The sequence below is a fragment of the Drosophila suzukii genome, chromosome 2R, assembly GCF_043229965.1.
Source record: "Drosophila suzukii chromosome 2R, CBGP_Dsuzu_IsoJpt1.0, whole genome shotgun sequence".
NCBI lineage: Eukaryota > Metazoa > Arthropoda > Insecta > Diptera > Drosophilidae > Drosophila > Drosophila suzukii.
This window is the reverse complement of record NC_092081.1, coordinates 14,668,089-14,692,786: the sequence shown is the minus strand read 5'-3', so window position 1 is coordinate 14,692,786 and position 24,698 is coordinate 14,668,089. Positions and strand designations below refer to the sequence as shown.

At 45.1% G+C, this 24,698-nt stretch overlaps 11 protein-coding genes across 13 annotated transcripts; 8 read left to right on the top strand and 3 right to left on the bottom strand.

Moving 5' to 3' along the window:
• The first annotated feature begins 1,575 nt into the window (after positions 1-1,575).
• Positions 1,576-3,704, top strand: TBPH (TAR DNA-binding protein-43 homolog). Of its 2 annotated transcripts, XM_017074595.4 has the most exons (6): positions 1,576-1,830; positions 1,891-2,201; positions 2,259-2,463; positions 2,518-3,137; positions 3,197-3,340; positions 3,401-3,704. In XM_017074595.4, exons 1-6 carry the CDS (start codon positions 1,590-1,592, stop codon positions 3,470-3,472), a joined length of 1,593 nt encoding a protein of 530 aa, XP_016930084.2. In that variant the 5' UTR covers positions 1,576-1,589; the 3' UTR covers positions 3,473-3,704. The 2 variants fall into 2 exon arrangements, with proteins under 2 accessions (XP_016930084.2, XP_065720096.1); XM_065864024.2 differs by lacking the exon at positions 3,401-3,704 and having other exon boundaries at positions 2,518-2,676; positions 3,197-3,339.
• Positions 3,705-4,118: 414 nt separating this feature from the next.
• bgcn (benign gonial cell neoplasm) lies at positions 4,119-9,949 on the top strand. Its single transcript, XM_017074585.4, has 5 exons — positions 4,119-5,907; positions 7,310-7,663; positions 7,720-8,685; positions 8,747-9,434; positions 9,490-9,949. Exons 1-5 carry the CDS (start codon positions 4,413-4,415, stop codon positions 9,623-9,625), a joined length of 3,639 nt encoding a protein of 1,212 aa, XP_016930074.3. The 5' UTR covers positions 4,119-4,412; the 3' UTR covers positions 9,626-9,949.
• On the top strand, positions 6,223-7,280 carry Pym (partner of Y14 and mago). The gene has a single exon (XM_017074587.4). The coding sequence runs from the start codon at positions 6,268-6,270 to the stop codon at positions 6,868-6,870; it is 603 nt and encodes a 200-aa protein (XP_016930076.3). The 5' UTR covers positions 6,223-6,267; the 3' UTR covers positions 6,871-7,280.
• Positions 9,950-10,035: 86 nt separating the features above from the next.
• Positions 10,036-11,735, bottom strand: gbb (glass bottom boat). Its single transcript, XM_070995254.1, has one exon. The coding sequence runs from the start codon at positions 11,534-11,536 to the stop codon at positions 10,151-10,153; it is 1,386 nt and encodes a 461-aa protein (XP_070851355.1). The 5' UTR covers positions 11,537-11,735; the 3' UTR covers positions 10,036-10,150.
• A 369-nt stretch (positions 11,736-12,104) lies between these two features.
• Positions 12,105-16,088, top strand: ytr (U4/U6.U5 small nuclear ribonucleoprotein 27 kDa protein yantar). Its single transcript, XM_017073850.4, has 3 exons — positions 12,105-12,268; positions 12,338-12,655; positions 14,582-16,088. Exons 2-3 carry the CDS (start codon positions 12,411-12,413, stop codon positions 14,907-14,909), a joined length of 573 nt encoding a protein of 190 aa, XP_016929339.2. The 5' UTR covers positions 12,105-12,268; positions 12,338-12,410; the 3' UTR covers positions 14,910-16,088.
• On the top strand, positions 12,976-14,042 carry eIF6 (eukaryotic translation initiation factor 6). The gene has a single exon (XM_017073848.4). It carries the CDS (start codon positions 13,195-13,197, stop codon positions 13,930-13,932), a length of 738 nt encoding a protein of 245 aa, XP_016929337.1. The 5' UTR covers positions 12,976-13,194; the 3' UTR covers positions 13,933-14,042.
• A 245-nt stretch (positions 16,089-16,333) lies between the features above and the next one.
• LOC108009466 (thioredoxin-related transmembrane protein 1) lies at positions 16,334-18,374 on the bottom strand. 2 transcript variants are annotated; one of them, XM_017073845.4, is made up of 4 exons: positions 18,024-18,374; positions 17,655-17,816; positions 17,414-17,588; positions 16,334-17,248 (listed from the first exon to the last, which is right to left on the bottom strand). In XM_017073845.4, the coding sequence occupies exons 1-4, from the start codon at positions 18,200-18,202 to the stop codon at positions 16,760-16,762; spliced, it is 1,005 nt and encodes a 334-aa protein (XP_016929334.3). In that variant the 5' UTR covers positions 18,203-18,374; the 3' UTR covers positions 16,334-16,759. The 2 variants fall into 2 exon arrangements, with proteins under 2 accessions (XP_016929334.3, XP_016929335.3); XM_017073846.4 differs by having other exon boundaries at positions 16,334-17,227; positions 18,024-18,371.
• A 334-nt stretch (positions 18,375-18,708) lies between these two features.
• LOC108009467 (synaptosomal-associated protein 29) lies at positions 18,709-19,965 on the top strand. The gene is made up of 2 exons (XM_017073847.4): positions 18,709-19,077; positions 19,148-19,965. Exons 1-2 carry the CDS (start codon positions 18,810-18,812, stop codon positions 19,729-19,731), a joined length of 852 nt encoding a protein of 283 aa, XP_016929336.2. The 5' UTR covers positions 18,709-18,809; the 3' UTR covers positions 19,732-19,965.
• A 99-nt stretch (positions 19,966-20,064) lies between these two features.
• Positions 20,065-20,826, top strand: LOC108009470 (synaptosomal-associated protein 29-like). The gene is made up of 2 exons (XM_017073849.4): positions 20,065-20,278; positions 20,348-20,826. The coding sequence occupies exons 1-2, from the start codon at positions 20,113-20,115 to the stop codon at positions 20,824-20,826; spliced, it is 645 nt and encodes a 214-aa protein (XP_016929338.3). The 5' UTR covers positions 20,065-20,112.
• Positions 20,827-21,250: 424 nt separating this feature from the next.
• On the top strand, positions 21,251-23,354 carry shu (inactive peptidyl-prolyl cis-trans isomerase shutdown). Its single transcript, XM_017072304.4, has 3 exons — positions 21,251-21,413; positions 21,483-22,230; positions 22,388-23,354. Exons 1-3 carry the CDS (start codon positions 21,358-21,360, stop codon positions 22,937-22,939), a joined length of 1,356 nt encoding a protein of 451 aa, XP_016927793.3. The 5' UTR covers positions 21,251-21,357; the 3' UTR covers positions 22,940-23,354.
• A 9-nt stretch (positions 23,355-23,363) lies between these two features.
• LOC108008451 (uncharacterized) lies at positions 23,364-23,759 on the bottom strand. Its single transcript, XM_017072305.4, has 2 exons — positions 23,612-23,759; positions 23,364-23,557 (listed from the first exon to the last, which is right to left on the bottom strand). The coding sequence occupies exons 1-2, from the start codon at positions 23,757-23,759 to the stop codon at positions 23,364-23,366; spliced, it is 342 nt and encodes a 113-aa protein (XP_016927794.3).
• Between the last annotated feature and the right edge of the window lie 939 nt (positions 23,760-24,698).

The window sequence follows — 24,698 nt, the reverse complement described above, 5'->3', positions numbered from 1 at the left end:
CCCAAGTATAATGACTTTTTTAAACCAGAAATGATCATTTAATTCCATTTTATTTATGTCAAAGTTGTTATATTTTAATTGATACTGAAAACCATTTTGTGTTGAACTAATTATGCTTATTGTACAATTTTATCTTATCTTATCTTAAACTTTTAGCACAATATATTAATTAAAAATAAGTGCTTCAAATGTCTATCGGAAAACTGAAAGAGCCCATGTCATGTAGATATAAATTTCATCGATAAAACCGATTCGGTATAAACCAAAACCTCGCCCAAATTATCGATACGCGATGAGCTTACGTTTACTCACATCACTAGCAAGCGGATACATACAGGAAAATCTAAAGTGAAAGGCCAGGAAAATATGGTTCACTTTTCTAAAGAAAAAATGTTTAAATATCAATTGTAAATATTACCTGTTTTTTATTACGCACGTATTGAAAGTGAATGAGGATAAACTGCGTGTTTTGTGTTGAAAAACGAGCGTGTAACGTAAAGTGAATTGATCTGAATTTGCCTGGGTGTGAATCGAATACTTGTGAGAGAGCGTGCGAGCTTAAATCTGAATTTTTGAGTCTACTTTCCATATAAAAAAATATCAAGAACAGCAAAAAACGTGTGGAAGCGCTATCAGAAATTGGGTCAGATATTAAAGTGAATCATCTAACTCCTATCAATAGTGTAAGAATTGTTGTGTAACTACTTTTTAGGACCTTTTGGGTGGAACTGGTTTTATCCACTTCTCTTGGGTGTCTACCTCTCGTGTGTGTGTGTGCAATGTGTATTCGAGTCCGTACACTTGCAGACACACAGATATTGGGGTTTGAAATTTCCAGATAGATACATACCCGGTTGTTGGGGGTGAAATTTTCCCGTTTTTATTAACTGGTTTCCTTGCGTTGTGCGGAAAATCTTTAGTTTTAAAGTTCAGAGGATTGGTAATACATTTTACTTTCTAGTTTGGCCTGCTATTTTGTATGTGCTTCAGTTTTAACCCAAGATATAATGACTTTTGTATCGTTATTTATAATTCCCATGTAACTTGCAATAAACGCAAAAAATATGATTGAAAGTCACAAAACATTAAGATAAGATACTTCTTATGAGAAATCAACAGAAAACCAGAATCAAAAATGTAATACCATTTTATTTACTTTAATAATGATTACTGATCAAGTAGGCTCATGCATTCTTATTCTTTGCTTATGTCAATGTTTACTTATTCCATTTATTACTGAAAACCATTTTGTGTTGACTAGGTCAGACGAATTTTGTGTGCTAAATATTTTTTATTTTGACTTCTTTTGAGCAAAGAATTTAACTTATTTCATTTATTACTGAAAATCGTTTTGTGTTGACTGGGTCATTTGAGAATTGTGTGTAAAAAGTGTTTTTTCAAAGCGTTTTGTGTGGGATATACATTATTTGAAATGCATCTGGAAGGAACGGATGAATTGAGTGAGTCCATTTCATGAATGCAGGGATGCAGAATATGTGGGATGCTTCAGTTGATTGAATGATATGGTGGATCATTTCTGTGCGATCGAGATCTTTAACTTCGTGTCGTTTTCAGCAGACTCCTTGGTAATGGATTTCGTTCAAGTTTCGGAGGAGGAGGGTGACGAGCCCATCGAGTTGCCAGCTGAGGAAGATGGAACCTTGCTGGTGTCCACTCTACAGGCCCAGTTTCCGGGTTCCTGCGGTCTCAAGTACCGCAACCTGGACACTAAGGCGGTTCGCGGTGTTCGCTCCAACGAGGGCAGACTGTTTCCGCCCAGCGTGGACGCTGGATGGGGGGAATACCTCTACTTCTGTGTGTTTCCCAAGGGTATGACTTGGTTTCTACAGGTTAAAGAGGCACCCAAATTCATTCTATAATCCTCCATAGAAAACAAGCGCAAGAGCGACGATAACTTGGAGAACTCAACTGCCAAGACCAAACGGATCGAGACCCGTTTGCGATGCACTGATCTTATAGTTCTGGGCTTGCCCTGGAAGACAACTGAGGATAGCTTGCGGGAGTACTTTGAGACCTTTGGCGAAGTGCTGATGGCCCAGATCAAGAAGGAAACCAAGTCGGGGCAGTCCAAAGGCTTTGGATTCGTACGCTTTGGGTCCTACGACGCCCAGATGCGCGTTCTCTCCAACCGTCACCTCATCGACGGTCGTTGGTGCGAGGTTAAGGTGCCCAACTCTAAGGTAACACCTCTTAGAGTTCCCTAAATTGTGCTCAAACTAACCCTTTTAATCTCCCAGGGCATGGGACATCAGGTACCGTGCAAGGTCTTTGTGGGCCGCTGCACAGAGGACATAAACTCTGACGACTTGCGCGAGTATTTCTCTAAGTTTGGCGAGGTCACCGACGTGTTTATTCCCCGACCCTTCAGGGCCTTTAGTTTTGTCACTTTTCTCGATCCTGATGTGGCACAGTCTCTGTGCGGAGAGGACCATATAATTAAGGGTGAGTTATTGGAGATAAGAAAATGAAAATAGGTTAACAACATACTTTTCTTAGGTGTTTCGGTGCATGTGTCGAATGCTGCCCCAAAGGCAGAACAAAACAGGGGTCAGCAGACACAGAGCTACAATTATAACTCGACCAACGGCTTCGGCATGCAATCATACCACTCCCAGGGTAACCAGATGAATCCGGGTCGCAATGGACACCACCGAGGTAATAACCAACACAGTGCTCACGGCGGTGAGAACTCAGCCATCACCAATAATCATAGCAATGGCACTGCCGGCTATGGTAATAATTACGGCGGAAATTCGGGCGGGGGCTATCATAGCAATGGCAATAATCACTCGAATGGTGGGAACGCTAATCGCCAGGACCCAGGCAACCAGTACAACAATAGGCAGGGAAATTTCCATGGAATGAATCAGCCCCACAACGGCAACGTGGGCGGCAGCAATGGCTGGATGAACCGCGGCCACTTGGACATGCCCAATTTGCAGGCGCTGGGCATTAATTCGCAGGGATCGACCTCCTCCAACCCGGGCCAGAATATGAGCAACCAGTCTATGCTTAATCTCAACTCCTTGCCGATCAATCCCGCACTGGTCGCTGCTGCCCTAAACCAGTGGAGCCTGGTCGGCAACCAGCTGCAGAATCAAAATCAGGACCAACAGGCAAGCCTCAACATCTCTATCATTGTTTCAAACAAAAAACTCTTTCAGTTACTTCGCAGGGAGGAAATTTTTTATCCTGGATGGCTCAGAACGGCCACAACAACGCCAACAACTTTGGCGGACGGAAGGGATCTAATAACCCAAACAATCCGGGTGTCAACGGGATGAACAAGGCCGACAACTCGGGCTGCAATGACCAACAGGTGTGTATTTGCAACATTTCCGCAAAAAATACATCTAACTAACTCATGAAACTATTGCAGAACGGAAACGCCAATTGGTCAAACCAGAGCAGCGGATCTCAAAATTCTGTGGAAAAGTCTAACTTTCTTTAAGACGGTACCAGTAGCACAGTTCGGTACCAGCTAATGGGGTTAATAATAACTTGGATTTAACCAAAACCCCTGTAGCTTACTTAGTTATATATGTATTCTACATTAAATGGAATTAAGAATTGTATTTTAAATGTAATAGATATTTTGATAAATGTAAGCAAGGATGACACACGATGGATAACATAACAATTTATAGAACTCTCTGCAAAATAAATTCTGCACTAAAGCTCAATTTAAAGGACTTGTTTTATATAGTTTGTGCTGGAATTATTTGAAACCTATTTTCTATAAAAAAAATCGGAACTGACATCGAAAGCATTGCTGGAAGGCAAATTTACTTTGCGCAATCGCAACGTCATTAGGGGATTTCATTGTTTCAGATACAAGGAAATAATAATAATAAAAAACTTCTTATTTTATGTTGGTTATTAGTATTCCTACTTAATTGTCGACTATGTATATCTTGAGAATTTAATAGAATCAATATACCGATATATGCCGTTTATTATAATAAGTATATGAGTTTAGACGAAGCTGGATGATTTTGTATAAGTTTTATAGAATAAGGTTTAGGTTGCAAGTTGATTTATTTTATTTTATTGTAATACCGAATTCGTCGATTTTTACAATTTCTGTACTATTGACATATAGCTCTTTATATTTTCGTCGAGTAAGAACGAAGTTTGCTTTGTTTTTTCAATATTTTGCACACCTTTTATACATTTTTCGGATATTTCACACAATTTTGTTTGAGTAAAGGCAGAGGAATACCCCAAGGAACAAGCTTAACCTCAGCGAAAATACAACTCTGTGTGTTTCATTCCACCATTCCATTATTTCTACAAAGCACGGCACTAACGGAATTTATTTCGTGACGTGACGCGGGAAAGAAATCGAAATTTGCGAAATTTCGTGGCAGACGGACTGGATCACTCCCGAAATGAACAAGATAATCCAGGACAAGTTTATCCCGCAGCAGTTGCTGTACTTTATAGCCGGCAGGCGCTGCTGCCAGCAGTTTCCGTGCACATTCCGATCGAGCGAGCATGAAGCCTTTGCCAATCGCGCCCGCTCCTTGGGTCTGCGATCGCAGATTGTCCAAAGCAATGGGAACAGCTGCGTTAAGATCTACAAGCAGGCATGTCGCCACTACCTGGAGGAGCCCAAGAAACTCATTATGTCCCCGACGGCCACGCTGGACATGTTTACGCTGCTGGGCAGGAAGTCTTTCATGGGCAAGGACGATCTGGAGCTGTCCGCAGACATGGTCTCCCGAAAGGCCAGTGCGTCTGACTTGACGTCACTGCACGTTCCGCTGGCCGCCATCCGTCCACCGAATCCTCGCCTCTGGACGGAGGCGCAGCGTAACTTCCTGACCACCTTTCCGGGTCACCGGCTGCGCGCCGAGATCATGTGGCCATTGTACGCCAATCGGGTGATTATCCTCAACGCCGATCTTTCCTGGGACAAGACCGTGTTCCTGCCACTGCTCATACTGGATGACTGCCAGATCAAGAAATCCAACGCCAGGATCATCTGCATCGAAAGGCTTGCTATTGTGGCCACCTACAACAGCCAGCGGATGGCCAACTTCTTTGGAGAGCAGCTGGGCGAGACGGTGGGCATCCAATTGCCCAGCTTTAGCGCTGTCAGTTGCAACACCTACATCATCTTCTCGACGGCTCAGTACTTCCTGCGTTCCCTACCTAAGCAGCGGTTCCGCAACATCAGCCACCTGGTGGTGAATGACGTGCATCTGCATGATCCCTACACCGATCTGCTGCTGACCGAGATTCGCCTCGCCTTGAATAGCCACCCAAACCTACGGATTATTCTGCTCTCGCAGATGGACTCTACCAGGATGTTCACCGGCTTTTTTGGCGAGGGATCGGAAATAAATATGATGATGCAACCCGAGACGGGACCGCGCATTTCCTACCTGAACGACCTGCACAGCTGCATTGCCCTGGCCGGGATACACAAGGGTCCGGACATTTACAAGGAGATTCCAGAGACTTCTGGCGCAGAAAGCCAGCGCAACGAGCAGATGGATCAATGCCTGCACGCCTACGGAGAGTTGGGCACGGATGCGGCCATACGACCTTTTCTGTATGCCGTGAACTATGACCTGGTTCCTGTAAACTACCGCCACTCCCTGAATGGCAAGACGGCGGTCCACCTTGCCTCCGAGCTGAACAAGCCCAGTCATCTTCGGTTGCTCCTCTTCATGGGCGCCGATCCTTACATTGTCGATCTGTACCAGCAGAACGCCATCTCGCTGGCGGCCATGAATGGCAACCACGAGTGCATAGATGTCCTGAACAACTACAGCCTGCATGGTTATGTGGTGAAGAGCGCCAAGCCGGATTTCGTGGACTACGATCTTATTATAGATATCGTGTATCTGCTGCGCACCAAACCGGAGTATCCGCCAGGTAAGTGTACTCTATATTAGTGGCTTTAGGGGTACGTTTTCGGAGATTTCATCAAATTTGAAGGCACTACTAAGTAAGCTTAGGTATAACCTAGCCGAAATGTTTTACATAGCTTTTTCAAGGGTTTACATTATTAAATATATTCATGCACTAGAAGAGTACATTTGAGTATAGAACAAAATTTCAAACAATGGATTCAAAATTGGTTCGTAACGGCTGCGAAGTGACTTGTTCGCCAAACTTGAAAGCGATTAATCGCGGGAAAATACACCCTCGCCGCGCAAAAAGTCCCATCTGCAATGCCATCTATCGATTAGTATCGCCTGGCAATTGGGCATTGTTTTTTATAGAAGCAGCAAGATGAGCACCTATCTACAGAGCAGCGAGGGCAAGTTCATCCCGGCCACCAAGCGGCCGGATGGCACCTGGCGGAAGGCGCGTCGCGTCAAGGACGGCTACGTGCCCCAGGAGGAGGTGCCGCTCTACGAGAGCAAGGGCAAGCAGTTCGTTGCCCAGCGCCAGGCCGGAGTGCCGCCTGGCATGTGTCCCCTGGTGGCCGCCGAGTCCAAGAAGGAGCGCGAGAAGCAGGAGAGGACCAGAGCTAAGAAGCAGGACAAGGATGCCGGCAGGCAGCCAAAGGCACCGACGCCCGGTGTCCTGGTCATTCCACCCAGCACGTGTCCGCCGCCAAAAGTCAATCAGCAGCAGCCCTCCGGCAGCAGGGAGATCAACTCGATGGCCCAGGCACTGGAGGACACCCTGAAACTGGACGGATCTCAGGAGGTGGATCCCGCCAAGCAATTGAAAAAGCTGCGGAAGAAAATCCGAGAAATCGAACAGATCGAGAGCAGGATACAGGCCGGCGAGCAGAAGAAACTGGACAAGGACCAGCTGGACAAGGTGAAAAAGAAGTCGGAGATCCTGCGGCAAATCAAGGAGTTGGAGGGCGAGCCGCGCTCATAGCCCTAAGTGCCGGTTAACTCAGATACTGCTATATCCTCTTCACCTTGTGAACAAATCAACGACCAGATGTCGCGCCGCCTCTAAACGAAAAACAAAACACATACATGCCTATGTCTGTTAAATAGTTATATTAGTTGTAGCCGAAGATGTCAAAGCCATTTAGTAATATCGATCTATTTTATTAATGTGTGTCTGTCTTAAAACCTAGTTTATACGAATGGAGGAATGCCGCGTTTATTTATGTATAGGTAACTTTGTAAATCAGATTTAATAAATTAAACCCATTTGAAGCAAACCGTTTTGAAATGAGGCAAAGGGGTTTTAACAATCTACTTTGTAGATTTAGTAGAATGTAAGATTGTTAGCTTAAAGTAGTTGACCTTAAAATATATCTGCCTATGCTTGATGAAGACGTTACTTGTTTTTCTGCGTTTTTCAGGCAACATTCTCATCATTTTGCCCACCTACTATCATATTGTCAAGCTAAACTATATGATCCTGAGTCACTGCCTAACTGGCAACCTGCAGGAGTGCTCCATATTCCTGTTGCACGAGAACATGCGAAAGGAGTATATCGACGCTTTGGTCAATGCACGCGATGACACCGTAAAGATTGTTTTGACCACGGATATAATTGAATCGCTCTCCCTGAATGTGTCCTTCAAATATGAAATAGACACCGCCTGCCAGCTGACCAATATTTATGACAGCATCAGCTGTAGCGGGGAGGATAGATACGAGTGGGTGGCCAAGGACTGCCTCCTGCGAAGGGAGTCTCTCCTTGATCTCGAGGGTAAGTACCTGTATTATATATACTATAAAATATCTACTGCATCCCGTTTTCCTTAGGTGGGGATGCACAATGCTTTCGTTTGATTAACAAGGAAGCCTACGAAGAGCTCGGGGAGATAAGTCAGCCGCGCCTGCAAACCATGCAGCTGGACAAGATCTGCCTGACGGTTAAATTACTTGCGCCCAACATGATTATAAGCGAGTATATGGGCTTTACCATCTCGCCACCGCCGCTGGTCAACGTGCACCATGCCGTACAGTTCCTCAAGAAAATAGACGTCCTAGATGAGGCCGAAGATGTGACCTGGCTGGGCTGTCGGCTGGCCGACATTCCGGTTCCTTGCCAACTCGGCCGAATGCTGATCTTCGGCATCTTATTACGCTGCCTGGATCCAATGCTTACTATAGTGAGCTCTATGTTGACGGCTGATCCACTGGGCATTCCGTTCACCGAAGACGTCGACCACTTGTGGGACAGATTCACCATTTACATACAGAATCGCATCAAGAACGAGCGGGCTCGCCTGGCCGACAATCAGTTCTCCGATCACTTCATCTTTCTGCGCCTGTTTCAGGACTGGCAGCATCGACTGCATAACAAGATACCGCCGATGTACCTTACGGATGAATATAATTTTGTCCTGAACGGGCTGATGGAACAGATTAGCTGCATTCGTTCAGAAATTGTCAGCTCCTTGCGGTCAACTAACTTGATCCATAGTCGTGGTAAGCTGAGTATGCCGATTCTTAACCAGATGTCCGGAAATTGGCACATGGTCAAGGCGGCCCTGACAGCTGGGATGTATCCCAATATCTGTGCTGTAGATGTGGGAAAAAACTGTTTGAAATCAGCCAATTCCGGAAATGTTCACCTGCATCCCAACACAGTGCTTCGCGACTTTTTGGAGCCCTTGGAAGTTTCCACTCTGAACTTTCGCACACCCTGGATTGTGTGCAACAAGCAGAAGAACGATATCATTTACGCCACCATGGTGGTTCCCCTGACAGTTGCCTTGTTTTGCGGTAATCTATGACTATGAATTCCAAGTTATTATAGCCTAACATGATGGTTTTATTTATCTAGGTCCTCCGCGAATGCGCCTTTCTCAAATATGCGACAGCCAATTGACTGCGAGCGATCGCAACGTTCATATGTTCATCGATGAATGGATTTGGATGGTGATGACCAAGCCATCTGCTGAGATGATCATGAAAACGCGTCAGTATTTCATTAGAATGTACAACCAAGTGTTGAGGCACTGCACCGACCAGGAGATGTGGCGCCGCGATGCCTCGGTGGGTTGCCATTACGCCGTCCTGACTGAAACCCTATCGAAGATTTTGGAGAGCGAGGAATCTTCCGCCGGTTTTGCCAAGCCTCCACCCATCAGCTTTCTGCCATCTACTCAGCTGCCAGCCTTGTATCTTCTGAGCGTCAATGCCAACTTCAGTTGGGCGCGAGAACTGGAAGAGAACCTGGAATTGCAAGAAAAACCGCAGCCATTCAATTCGCATTTCATCGAGAGACAGTTCTTCCTGCTTTACTCGGAGGGCGAGTGCGAGGAGTTCCAAAAGAATAGCTCACCGGCTTTTATTGAAAGTGTTCTCGGTAAATTTGCCAGACCCATCGAGTCGCCCAACCGACATATCTTTGTGATCCTGTACAGAAAGGATCCAGATGTAATGCTCAGCATTAGTCGGGCCAAAACCATAAATGGATCATTCACGTTGAAGGAATACTACCGAAACTTCATTCCGGTGTTTGAGATTTTGTAAGACCCGAAAACATTTACAAGTCTACTCATATCTAATTTACTTTCCTTTCAGAGAGGCTTGTGTGTCGTTAAATGTTAACGTGCCTGTATTTGATGGTCGCTTAATGTCTTGTCTAATTGACAAACGTGTCGGAAACTTAATTATGGATCTGTTTGCCTTCCGACATCATTGGATTCACAAGCGTTAAAGTGTGGTCTTTGTTAAATACTTTCCTTGTAAGCGCGCATTAAAAATCAAAATAATTATGTATACCCAAAACTTCCATGTTAAAACAGATAAGATAAATTTGTTTGCACCTATTATTGTTTTTAAGTGAATGTAAATCTGATGAATTATGCATTTAAATGTTTACCATCGAAATGAAAACGTATCAATCAAAATGAGTATGTATACTAAACGAAGGGCAACCAAGTTGTTTGTTTGCTAGTATTATGTTTTAACTGAATGTTTATTTTTTTAATTATGCATTCGAACACTTTAAGTTGAATTGAGAATCAACCAAATTACGAGACAATAAAAATGTATGTTTTCTCTACTTTAAATCTGCCTCTGTTGTTTTATTTAAACTCTATTTAGGCCAAATTAATCCCACACCGATTTCAGTTAGGTACAGCGCTGTATATTTCTATAAAAAATATTCGAGATTAGTACATCGAGATGGACATCTACACAGAAATGCTTTATATTGCTTAGCCTAAGTGGTAAATTGAATTCAATGGCACCCGCAGGATTTCACAATCATGTTTCTATACTTTTTCAGGTTCACGTTCTCGTCGTTCAGGTGATAGAGAACGGGGAGTGCTCCCAGCCTGGTTGGAGCACAGCAGGGTTTCGGCACCTTCTTGGGCTCGAGCAGGTGGACCAGAGTCTGGACGATCGCGTGGTTTGTGGCGTTCATGTGCGCATTGAGCGGGAAATTGCACTCTCCGCTGCAATAGAAGGCCCCGTAGCCCTCCGGAGCGATGATCCAGTCATGCCAGCCCAGATCCTTGAAGTCTATGTAGAGGGTCTGCATCTGGCAGCTGCGCGTGCTCTCCAGCGGCTCCAAAAGGGGAACAGTGTTGGGCGAGACGGACTTCTTGCGCTTGCGCGGATGGCTGGCACTTCGCTTGCTCCTGTGATGACTGCTGTGCGCCGTCGCCTTGATCAGCTCCGGTCCCCGGAAGAAGCCAATCATGAAGGGCTGGAACTCGTCATCCACCTTGCGGTGAATCAACCCAATGTCGTCCAGCTTGACCTCGCGGTCAGGTCGATTTACGGCATGTGCTCCAATGTAGATGCCGTGGTTCTCCTTCGTCTTGGCCAGCCACTCATGCAGGCCCTCGGTCACATTGAGCTCCAGCCAGCCCACGTAGTCTCCCGTTGTGTTCACCGATGACAGCGGCTCCATGGTGTGCTGACCCAGCGTTCCGGTTCCAATGGCATACACCGTGATGGTGAACTCTCTGTTGGCGGTCAGCCACTTGCCCTCGTTGGCGTTCTGGTAGATGCGCAGTTCGGCCATCACCAGGTAGTTGTCGTTCGGCACCTTGGAGACATCGAACCACAGACGCCGGCCGTGCTCATGACGCAGTTCGTCCACGTTGTGGTGGCGCTTGTTCAGGAAGGTCATGATGATGTCGCTCTCGTCGATGGCCCGCTTGTCCAGGTCGGTGATAAAGTTATTCTGCTGATCGTCCTCATCCTCCTCGAGATCTGCGCTTCTCCTGGCGCGATGGCCACGCTCGTAGGAATCTTCATCATCATCAGCATGGTGGTCATGATCGCTAAGACCCTCCTCAGCCGTGATGCGATGATAGACATCCAGCAGAAACTTCGGAGCCGACTTTCTCAAGGACAACTGGTGGCTGGTCAGGTGCGTGGGACGTTCAGCGATGCCCAGAAACTCGAGGATCTCGTAGGAAACGTCCAGCTTGTCGTCCTCGTTTAGCACCCTGTGCATAATTGTCTGATCCCTGCCATTGTCTATGTAAATGCCCGACTGGGTGGCTTCGACGGCTGGCGGCGTGGCGGCCACAAACATGAGCAAAACCAGTCCGAGTCCCACGGATGCGAGAACTGCAACGGCCTCCGAGGTATTTCGCAGAACCGACAACATATTGAATACCGGACGGATGGGTTGCGAACGCTTTTCTTCGCTGTATTCAGGGCTATCTACGGCGCGATAGCTTTCAGATGTACAGTAACATTTAAGTGATTATTTCTTGAGTTCTAGCGAACCGCGAGTTCTGAAAATTCTGACGCACTTACGGATTGTTGTGTGTATCTTAATCTTCAAGATGCATTTTCTTTCGTTTCCCAAGGAGTTGGCAGGGCTGTGTTTAGAAAAAATTAATCGATCTCAAATATCGAACTTCTTCTACTTATAGCAAATACACCCACCCGACAGCCGATCCACCCACCTGACATTTAAGTGTGACCGCTTGGGAAAATGTTTGTATTTTCAATTTACAGAGCTGTTGCATGTTTATCGAGGCACTGTTAACAACTTTGATCTGTAAATGCCAAGTTCTTTGAAACAACGCCAGAGGGCGTTTAGGAAATACCCCAAACGATTCAGCGACTTTTTAGCTATCATCTACATTTTCTGGCTATTTCTAGCTATTTTCTAGTTTTCAAAGGCTAGTTTAGCCTTTTTGTTAGCTGAAGAGATGGCAACACTGATTCCATCGCACCCCTTCTTCATTCCGTTTTTATTTTTATTCAATTCCGTTTTCGGCGTCGCGGCGAAATAACGCGCGTTGTTTATTTGCATTTTAGTTTTAAGTTAGCGCGTTTTTACTCACCGCCGGTGTCGCCCAAATAATGCTAGACACAGCCTAGAGCAACGGTGAGCAGGGGAATTCCGATGGTGTCCGTAATATCACCGCATAACATAACTTAACCCATCCGCAACTAGGCAAACCAAAAAAAAAAAACCATCTAGTACTTAGACCACAGAACGCCACACAAGCAAAATCGGAAGCGGAGAAATGGGCCGCAGCCGGAGTCCCGCCTCGCCGGCGCACAGGAGACGCGAGAAGGAGCGAACCGAGCGGAAGAAGCGCCGGGAACGCCGTTCCCGCGAAAGGGAGGCCATCGGAGTGGCCCCCGCCGGAGCCTCTGGATCTGGAGGAGGAGCAGGAGGTGGCCCCAGTCGCCGTGAGCGGGATCGCGATAGGAGTCGCAGCCGTGAACGGGAGCGCGACCGCGATCGTGCGCGGGGCCGGCGTTCTAGGTGAATAACAAAGTGTAGTGTACCAAAAGCCAAACACATGATAAGTATAAAACTAGTCACTAAAATCTATATTCTAAGAGTAAGATCTGGGTCCAGGGGCGTATTTTAGTCGCATTTCAGGGGGTAGTATAGGAATCCATTTAAATTTAATTGTACAGCTATAGGTAGCCTACAAGTTTGGTAGAATATTTAAGAGTTCCTTGAGGAATGTTAAGGCATTTCAAAAACTTTCTAGGGGTAAAGTGACCCCTTCAACCCCCCCGGTAAATCCCTTCCAGAACTTGTTTATTTACTCGAAAGTATCGATAGACCCCACCGTTCGATAGGCAGCCAATCGATGGTTATGCAGCTCTGTCGGCTCAACACAAAAAAAATTACCACGTGAAGCGAAATTGTGCGAATTTCATCACGGTGTTTAACTAATTTTCCGGCCATATAAACCAAATCCAGAGGATCCCACCATTCAGGCTCAGTCAGGCCAGTAAATCCACCAAGAGAGAAACCCACAGAGGAAGAGCCAACCGGAACTTACAGAGAAAATGGCGCTGCGCGTGCAATTCGAGAACAACGACGACATCGGCGTCTTTACCAAGCTCACCAACACATACTGCCTGGTGGCCATCGGGGGATCCGAGACCTTCTACAGCGCCTTCGAGGCTGAGCTGGCGGAGACCATCCCCGTGGTGCACGCCAATGTGGGCGGCTGCCGGATCATAGGTCGCCTCACCGTGGGCAACAGGAACGGCCTGCTGGTGCCCAATTCCACCACCGACGAGGAGCTGCAGCACCTCCGCAACAGTCTGCCGGATGCAGTCAAAATCCAGCGCGTAGAGGAGCGCCTGTCGGCGCTGGGCAACGTTATTGCCTGCAATGATTATGTGGCCTTGGTCCACCCGGATCTGGACAAGGAGACTGAGGAGATCATCGGAGATGTGCTCAAGGTTGAGGTCTTCCGGCAGACCATTGCCGACAACACACTGGTGGGCTCGTACACCGTGCTGAGCAACCAGGGCGGCATGGTGCACCCCAAGACAAGCATACAGGATCAGGACGAACTTTCGTCCTTGCTGCAGGTCCCCCTCGTTGCCGGAACCGTGAACAGAGGCAGTGAGGTCCTCGCCGCCGGCATGGTGGTCAACGACTGGCTCTCCTTCGTGGGCATGAACACCACGGCCACAGAGATCTCGGTGATCGAGAGCGTCTTCAAGCTGAACCAGGCTCAGCCAGCCACGGTGACGACCAAGCTGCGAGCAGCACTCATCGAGGACATGTCCTAAGCGAAATTAACCATCTTTTATACTTGATCTAAGGATTATCTGTTATCTTCTACACAATGTCAACTAAGAAATACAACACACAAAATTAAAAGAAAGCCCGACCAGCTGCAGCCATCTCTTAGCTATTTCAAAACGGAAACATAGAATATTAGTCAGAGGACTAGTTTAGGGATTTGGGTAGGCTGTTCTAGTAATATCAGAGAGGACCTTATTATCATCATATGTTTAAAACCTATGTATTTTTCTATAGTTTGAATAGCATTTGCATTCTTTAAAGCTTAATTCTTGAGCATGTTTTTAATTTCATAGTCATAACCAGTTCTTTTTTTTTTATAAAATATGGGTTCTATAATATTAACTCTTCATATCCTCCCAAGCCAGTGATTATTAAGTGGGCTTTGAGTTCTCAAATTATTGCCAAACACCCAGACGTAAATGAGACCTTTAATGAAGCGAACCGACCGGTTGCAAAGTGTCGTATTTCGCTTAATTAAAACTTCAAATTGCACAATCGGGTGCACAATGCTCAAGGTCGCCCCAGTTAATTCCCAGGCTCGTTGCAATTCGAATGCAATCAACTGGTCCTGTCAGTCACCAACTGAGGCGTATTGAAATTCACAACTCACGATGCAAAATTCATGGTTTGCAGATCGCGGTCAAGGGGCGCCGGAGGAGGAGGCGGAAGCAGCGGCGGCAACAGCAGCTCCGGACCATCGACGTCGCGAAGGACGACGAGGAACAATGCGGCGAGCACAGCTGCCGAACGGCCCAAGATCAACGAGGCCGACCTGGAGGGAAAATCACCGGAAGAGGTCGAGATGCTCAAGACAATGGGATTCTGCACGTTCGACACCACCAAAAACAGGAAGGTCGAGGGCAACGATGTCGGAGAAGTGCATGTAATCCTGAAGCGAAAGTACCGCCAGTACATGAATCGCAAGGGTGGCTTCAACAGGCCGCTCGATTTCGTGGCCTAGCAGTCCTTGGCGGCAGCCATCTCCACATGCTTATCGCCCTTCGCCCAACTAGTTTGCTACGCTTTTTTACTTGTCCGTGCCCAATCCCAATCCGAATGGGCAATGGGCGGCGGACGAAGACCTGCAATTTTATGCAATAGACCGGTTTACAAAATTCAGCCATCTTTTGGCCCGTCAAAATTTCCACTCATCAAGCAAGTTCTGCAAGAGGACAGCCTCACCACACTCATACCTCAATTAGTTATTTAGTAGTTTAAGCCTGAAGTGCGCCTTTGTTATAGAGTTGGCCCCCCAAGGTTAATTTTACAACAAATATCTGGGGCTGAAAGCAATCCCAACCCTTTTCGGTTGGAGAATCTGCTTTCAGCTGCAGTCGACAACGCACGACGATTGCTTTTTGAATATTTCAAAGTAATTAACAATTGTTTTTGTTGACATCTCGCCATTTTGTACGAATACGAATTAACTGAAGCCAGCCTGAAACCGAAATTCACAACAGCAAAATTTTCAAACTCACATACAGACAATTACTTAAAGTATTTGAAAACACACCACAGCCCAAAACGAACAATCCAGATCCCCATCCAATTCCTTATCCCAACCGCAATCCCAAAAACCACCCAACTAACTTCCTCCATACGCTGCAATAGTACAACTTTTACAACCAAACAATATATATCAAATATATATTTTATATATATAGAAATTAAAATATACACACACACCACAAGTACCTTATCCCCCGTAAACCCCCAGAATGAACCTTACAATAGCCATAGCAATTTGTTGAAAGAATTATTATTTGTTTAACAATCAAAATGTTGTAATTAATCCAGTTAATTCCGATTTAAATCACAAGTGCCAACAGATCAGGCAAACCAACGCTGAAGATGAATCACGTTTTTATAGAGATATTTGTATAATCATTTTGTACTCTTTTTATAAGATAGCAACAATATTTGTATGCCGCAACAAGTAAACTATTTTAAGCAACAGCTAACTATTTTTTTTTGCCTTTGGAAGACAATATGTATTTGAAAATTGTAATAATTTCGGCCGAACACCACCCACACACATCTTATTTGTAGTTTTACACATAACGAAATTGCAGGGATTTTTGTCTTATTTCATATTCTCTTACAATAAACTGATAATAAATTTGTAAAACCGTATAATAAACGTGGATTCTTATTTATTAAAATTGAAAACGAATAAAATCTAAGAACTGGAAGTAGCATTGGCTTTGTTGGGAAAACTATTGGGTTTAATTGCCATTGAAAAAAACGATGAAATTGGTTTTTCCTATTTCAAAAAAATATGAAACTTAAATGTTAAATTCCAAATACTAATGCATTTTTTCAAATGGAGACTTTTTGGAAATTAATTGGAATTTCAATTCCAAATCGTCGAAATAAAAAACACAGTTCTATTGGCTTTTAGTATATTTTGTAATACGAAAATTTAATACAATTTGCAATTTGATTGAAATTCAATTACAAATGAAATGCTTAAGAGAAGATAATTGTGTAGGAAATCGATTTCAACATAAAATACAATGCTCGGCAAAAGAAAATTAAAGTGTACGACTAAAGTTAAATTTAGTTATTGTTACGCTTGCTATCGCTTAATGGATTAATTTTGTTTTACATAATTAAGAAATACATGAGGTGCCATTTTCAGGCTAGGATTAAGTGGGGGAAACAATCAGTTTTGTGCGCGAAGGCAAAGCAGAAGGAATCTGCTCATATGATGCTTGGTAAGAGGTTGAGTTTCTCTCGATTCTGTGTGTTAGTCTTTTTGTTGCCGCTTCTGATCGCTAAGGCTGAAGATCCAGAGGGACCCGACTGCACCTAATCTCCCTTGCGTGGCTTGCGCTTGCGCACCTGTTCCGTCTTCTCGGGCGCTGAATCTCCGACTTGCTTGGGCTCCGGCTTCTCGGCCTTTTCCGGCTCGCTGTCGGTCTCCTTTTCCTGTGCGACCAGATCGCCCGCCTGCTCCTCGCTGTCATCCTCCTCCTCCTCGTCGTCTTCATTCTCCTCCGGCTCCTCGTCGCTCTCCCGCTGCTCATCTTCGTTCTCCTCGGCTTCGCCATCATCCTCGATCTCCTCGGTGGCCAGATCCTCCAGACCTTCGGTCAGATTGTCCTGCGACTCTGAGAAGCTCTGTCGCTGCGATTTCTTGGGTGGATAGACAAAGTCCACAAGGCACACTAGTAGCAGACCCAGGGCGGCGCCCACAAAGATGGTGGCGATGGCGAAGAGGGCGTAGGAGCCCCACGTGGGCAGGCCGTACTCCTCCTGCAGCCGCCCGTTGAAGTCCTTAAAGAGTTTTTGCGTGTGCTATTAGTACATGGACACAACATACAAGACAACAGCACAGAGCAAAGACCAGAGTAATGAGTAATGGGCGGTAATCTTTGGGTCAGCGGGATCACACCGCTGATAAGCTTCCGCTTATGTCTCATGCAATGAACTGAGGTGATAAATTGGGATAGGTGAACGAACCTTCAGAGTGTGGGACAGCTTGAAGAAGTAGGACAGCACGGACATGTGGATGGTATCGGGCTTCTTCCAGGCGGAGAGTGGTTCGATGCTCTGCCACTGCTGCTTCTTCACAAAGTACAGGAGGGCATCGCCATCACGGGCTCCACGGTACTGCCTGAACTCGCCATCCTTAACGCTGGGGGAGATTTACATGGGTTATGGCCTAGATCATATATTTGGTGATAAGGTTTATTTGTCTCACTGGTAGATGGTGGGCAGGGCGGTCACAAAGAAGCGTCCGCTAAGCGAGGGTGAGGTGGTCACATCGATCTTGGCCACTTGCACATGGACATCCTTGGCCACGCGGGCAAATCGCTCCCAGGTGGGAGCAAGATTCTTGCAGGCCGGGCACCACGGAGCAAAGCTATAAATACAGGGAAAAACACACGCTTTAAACAGCTGCCACAGGAATGAGTCATCGTCGCCACAAAGGAATGTCTGGCATTCCAGAGAAAGAAGAAAACCAGCTTGCCGGCTGAAGAAGCCGGCGCACCACGCCCCTTTCTCGTTACGTCAGGCGCCGCGGGGTTCCACATGGGTGGGGGTATTTAGACTATCCTTTTGCACTCACAACTCGATCATCCACTCGCCCTGGAGCATCAGGTGCCAGTTGTCCTCGTCCAACTCAATTAACTTGCCACCTGGCTGTAATCCTGACTGCGCAGTCGCCGCCGACTGCGCTGCCGCCGCGGCAGCCAGCAGAAGCAGCGCCGCACATGACGCGGCCACAAGGTGCGATGTGCAATGCATGTGGGTGATGTTTCCTTCGCCGATGAGTGTCCTGAAACCTTTGACGTTCGGCAGCTTCAATTTGCTAAATTAAACTAAAGTTTGCGTCCAATTCAGGTCCAAAAAGTTACAAAAAACTGCGACGCCTGCTGGAAAATTGATGGAAACGAAGCGCTGGTTCGATATCCAACAGTGATGGCACGCTACTTTTTTTCGACCAAAGACCCAGTGATGGTATTCGTCGAATTTATATAAATAGCTAGATGAGGAACAAAATTCCATTCTTAAAATGCATAGCCTAATTTATTCGTCGCGATATCAATGATTTTATAATACATTTTGTCACCTAAGAAATATCTTATTTAGTTAAAAGATTTCCTAGATTTTTCCAATTTTTTTTTAAGATCTTGAAGATTTGTTTTAGTATTGTCTATAAAATTATGATAAGCTACATGCCATAGCTAAATTTCGATTTTCAGTAGCCAGATTTAGCTACTTTAAGGAACTTCCTATGTACAATTCCTATCGCAATCGATAACTTCCAATCGACGGACAACAACAAAGAAAAATAAAAGTTTATGAAAACACAACAAAATTGAACAATTTAGAAATTCATCTGTCCCAAAACATGGCCCACAATTATCTGCAGCCCGTGCACGACCACTTCGATGATGTGGACAGATTCGATGACGTGGACGATGAGCTATTCCTGCAGAACAAGCGAACGGGAGCACCGAAGGCTCCCCAGCAGAGGAGCATCAATCCCTTCGAGATGGAGGACGATGACGACGAGGAGATAACCTCGTCGCCCTCGGTGGCTGCCCAACGACTGGCTTATGCGGAAAAGCGGAGAGCCATCGAGCAGCGAACTCTGGACTCCACCAACAAGAGCTTGGGTAACCATGGTGGTCAATTGCCAGCCAATTAAGGGGCGTTATTTATACATGTACCCATTAAAACCCACAGGTCTGCTGTACGAAACCCAGGAGGTGGGCAAGGCCACTGCTGTGGAGCTTGCCAAGCAGAGGGAGCAGCTGGAGAAGACTTCGCATCAACTGGACGAGATCAACTCCACGCTGCGCTTCAGCCAGCGTCATCTGACTGGCCTGAAGAGTGTCTTTGGCGGCCTAAAAAACTACCTCTCCGGCAACCGGGATCAGCCTCCCACCGCTGCTGGTTCGCCCACGACCAGTCAGTCCTCCCAGGAGGCCAATAGCAACATTGACATGGGTGCCTGTGGAGGAGCTAGTCCCCCGGCTCTGTCACCCGCGGAGCGCTACGACAATCATCCAGTGAGCCAGCTGCGTGGCGATCCCAGCAGCACCTATCAATCCCAGCGGCAGGCGTCCAATCCTTTCCAGGCTCAGATCGACGCCAATCTGGAGGAGATGTGCAGCAATCTGTCGGTGCTAAAGATGCTGGCTACTGATCTGGGCGGCGAAATTGAGTCGCAGAACGAGCTGCTGGATAATATGAACTACAAAATCGAGGATGTCGACTTGAAGATCCACAAGCAGAACAAGGACATGAGCAAGCTCCTAAAGAAGTGAATAAAGTCGTCGATACCATTATGTTTACTGCATCCTTAGAATAGCCCCCTGAACATACAAATCATAGTCATACCATATCGCAAGATGAGCACCACACAAGGCCATTACGAATGCATTCCTCATTATGTTTCCTAGTTTTTTATTGTTACACACACCAAAAAAAATTCTCTCGGAGTGCTTGTAGTTGGAGAGCGATAAGTGTTCAGTTTTGAATAAAAATTCATATAAAACGGAGGAGCGTTGTTGGCTTGGGTAATGTTTGTTCGAATGTTTGCGGATATACACACAAACTTTTCTGTTATCTTCCCTTCTGATGCAGCATTTCTCAAATAATTTTTGAAGGAAATGACTCAACACTATTTGTGTAATTTCTAAAAGGCTATGCCCATAGAGATAGCCCAGCAGAGCAAGAGAGCACCTCAAAAACCGCAACCGAAGGAAACCAATCCATTCGATATGGAGGACGAGTCTGCCCAAGGATTGGCTTTTGTAGAAAAAAAGAGGGCTATTGAACAGCGAACTCTGGACTCCACCAACAAGAGCTTGGGTAACCCAATGAAGTCAATTACCTGCCAATTAGGGACGTTTTTATATTTGTGCCCTTTCAAATCCGCAGGTCTGCTCTACGAGATGAACTCCACGCTGCGCATTAACAAGAATGAAATAAATCGCCTAAAGAGCGTATTTGGCTGCGTGAAGAACTTCCTCTCCGGTAACCAAAACAAGACATTGACTACTGCCAATAAGTCCTCAAGAGGTGCCAATAGCAACACTGAAAATGAAAGTCCTACCTCCTCGACTCATCTTCCAACATCTGAGGGCTATGAAAATCACCCAGTGAGTAATCTCCGTGAAGATCCCAGCAGCACATATCATCCCCAGCGGCAGGCGGCAAATGCTTTCCAGGTCCAGATCGGCGCCAATCTGGAGGAGATAGATAGCAATCTTTCGGTGCTCAAGATGGTAGCCACCGAACTGGGTGGTGAAATTGAGTCGCAAAACAAGCTGCTGGATAATCTAAACCCCAAAATCGAGGATGTCGATTTACAGATCAAAAAGCAGAACCAGGACTTAACCAAGCTGCTAAAGAAATAAAAAGGGGATTTTATTATAAACAAATTATAGTCATAGCATGCCGCATATATGCCTCACTGTTTTTAAGTTCTTAAAAATGATGTAAAATTATTTTGGGTAAGGTTATTTTTGGTATTTACATATGTGCCTTTCTTATCCTCGGTGCTGATGCATCATGTGTACATTTTAAAACCAATTATGACTCAAGTCGCTGCTTCCAAATATTCAGAAATTTATATGATTTGATTTAAAATTAAAATTACTCCTATCTTATTCATTCTTATCTAAAAATACCCAATAAAAAACACCAGACATGATCATTAGTTTAATTTTTTATGATTTTATTTTTAAATTTGAACTCGATAATTATCAATAAAAAGTTTACTTTCGATTTCGATTAAGCTGTCAGACAATCGAAAGCAAGAAGAGCCATCACTAGAAAGCGCTTGTTCTTTCCAGCACTGCTTCCATCCAAAAGAAAGCGCGATCTCAGCAATTTTCATTCTACGCACAATTAAACAATTAATAAACAGTAAACTTTTTCTGAGAATTATGGATGATTCATATCCCATTGGCCCCCAGCTGCTCAAGGAGCCCGTTTCCTTTAAGTAAGTACTGATATACCATACAACCATTAGCACGTGGCTGAGACCATGATTTTGCGGCTCCTCCTGCAGCCAACTCGTGGACAATGGCGTTGAGTTCGAGTTGGACTTGGCGCAGCAGCATAGCGCCAGCAATGAAATGGGTCTGGAGAGCGACAGCGACTACGAGGACGCCGAGGACGTGGACAGCGAGGCGCTGCTTTCCCCGTGGACGCAGTCCTTCGAAGAGCTGCGTGAACTGATGAACAAGATCAACGAGTTTATGCACAAGCGGACCACTCGCGAGGGTCACGTGGACCGGGATGTGGTGCCGGATAAGGCCAGGGTGTCGGTCCGGTACAGTTTCTACTGGGAGGGCATGGGCGCTCCCTTCGACTCCTCCATGCTGCGGGGAACCAAATTCGAGTTCGAGACTGGCCAGAAAGCAGTGGTCATGGGCCTGGAGGCTGCTGTGCTCACTATGCGTCCCTACGAGCAGGCCGAGTTCATCATCTCCTACAAGTTGCTATTCGGGGAACTGGGCTGCCCACCTAGGATCAAGCCCATGGCGGACGCACTCTTGAAGGTGGAGGTCATTGACTATTCGCTTATAGGAGATTCGGAGGCCATTAATGGGATTCCTAAGGAGGACCGCGACAAGTTCTGCGTGGTATATCCGAAGGCGCAGGACATGCACCTGCATGCCAAGGATTGCGTGAAGCGCGGGCGCTATCGCGATGCGGCGTCTACCTTTGAACGGGCTATCAATTCCCTGAACTACTGTCGTCTGGCCAATGACGAGGAGGAGCGCAGGCAAACCGATCTGTTGATTACCCTGACCGTAAGTAGCTGTTATGGCAAAGCAATTCTCAGAATTAAATTCTCAATTTTTTTGTTGAGCCTAAAGCTGTTAACTATTACTACTAAACACTTCATTTCTCTCTTGTTTATAAGTTTTAATCAAAGTGCTAATTGTAATTATTCTGAATCCTTTGCAGCAAAACCTGATGGTCGTTTACAACAAGCTAAACAGGCCGCAGCGCGCCTGCATCATGATGAAGTCTCTGCGGCGCCTGACCGAAAACAATCCATCCTGCAAGGCGCTCTTCCTGGAGGGACGTGCCCTGGCTGCTTTGGGGGAGTACGACCGGGCCCGAGACGCCTTCGTGCAGGCGCAGGCAAAGCAGCCGGAGAACAAGGAGATCAGCGATGAAATCATACGAATGAATAAGAGAATCAGCCAGTACAAGGAGGCTAGTCGTGAACTTTGGTCGCGGGCTTTCGCGAACAAAGAAAAAGGTGCTCCAAAAAAGGCAGCTCATCAGAAAAAGGAAGTCGATGAAGATGTTTTCAAGAATGAACTCGAAGAAGTGGTCCAGGATTTCGAGACCTCTGACGAGCAAGAGATACACTTTTCCCGTAGAACTTTTACGGACGCCCAGTTTGAAACGGTTTGTAACGTGGCCAAAGATTTCAATATGAAGCTAACTTTGTCTCACCTTCACGAGGATGTCTTGACTTTGTCTAAGGGGGAAGTCAAGTTGGACTAAATTTACTAAACAAACCAGTATTGCAAATTTTATTTCATAACGCACTTGATAAAAAGCAAAACGTTCCAAATATGAAGGTAATCTTGACCAAAGAACTGTACCTTATGTTAATACATGCAACATGGTTAAAATTACTAATCAAACAAGTATTACAAATTTCATTTCATAACGCACTTGAAAAAAAATCAAATCGTTCCAAATATGAAGGTAATTTCGACCAAAGAACTGTACCTTATGTTAATACATTCAACATGGTTACCTGCAACTACTTAACATTTTCTTTAAAAAAAAGAATCTCATAGATATACTTTAATTGAAATACCAAAGCTCTTAATACGGAAAGAGAATATGTTATTCCGTAAATATTATTTGTTATTACCCACAATAAAAACAACTTTGTGCGGCAAATAAGAAAGTGTTTAGTTTAATTTACACTTTTCATATCCAATTCCTTGGCCAATTGACGATGCAGACACTCCAAACATGCACATCTTTTGAAGTGTTTAAAATTAGGCTCCAGGATACGAACCTCCTGCATCTCAATGCTGTTTGAGTCGTAGCTGGTGAATGTTTCCGACTTCACAAACTTGCAGCACACGCAAATACAAATTAAGATGGCTGAGGGTATTAGAACTTTAGAGCGTTTGGTTGAGAAGTTTATCAAATTCTTACAGAAGGAGGCTATCCAAATGATGAGCATAAGAAACGGGCAAAAATAACTGCTGACCATAGGCCACTGTCCCTTGGTGCTTGTACTCTCAGAGAAAATTTCCAGAACATTTTGCATAAAACTTTCCGAATTGGGTTTAGCATCCACCATTGCTCTAAGACTATTTTACTTATAACCGAACTTAACTTGAGTGAACTAGTGTTGATGTTCAACAAACGATTTTAGTTAGACTACTGTCGGTGCTTAAAAACCAATGTCTAATTCAATCAATCTATTTCAATCCGCAAAAGATAAATAAACAGCTGCAAGTAAGTTGAGGTAAACGTGTTTTCACAACCACGTATCGACCACGAAGTACTAAAGCAAAGGATTAATAACCACGAACCAACTTCCAGATTAAAGACGCCCACGTCTTTTTTGACCATATATCATAATTAATTGACTCTAGACTTTTGTTAATATTTATTCAGGAATTAATTAACACAGATTCCATTTCTAGCCACCGTGCACCATTTGTAGGCTTCGTGTCCTTTTGCACTTGTTTTACAAAGGAGACTGGCTAGAAAAATTGAAATAAAATAACTTTTGAATAGCATTTTATCGTTGATGTCCTATTCGGGGTAAAAACTAAAAATGTTTTGGGCCAGTTTTTGCTTTTTTAAGTAACACACACCGTTGCAAATTCTTTTTTACCGGTTATCATTTGTAATCAATTGTCACCGTGACGATTCGTTTTCTGTTGTAATAGACATTACAAATTTAAAAACAAAATTATTAAAGCAATGAAAAGTACAAACTGACAGCACATAAATTTATATAGATTCTAGAATGTAGAAAGACAGACCATCAACTATTTTAATAACATAAAGTTAGAATTTCTTATAAAATAATTCAATTATCAAAAAAAAAAAAAAAAAATTCGGTACAGTCGGGGATTTGAACTCGCATCGGAATATTTTGTAGTCGCACGCCTTACGCCCTGCACCACTAAGGCGTCGCGCCACCGCTAAGTATATCTCAATTTGAACATGGTGGAGAATCCGGTTCTATAGAGCCATCTATATCTCATTTTAAGAACTAGCGGGGATT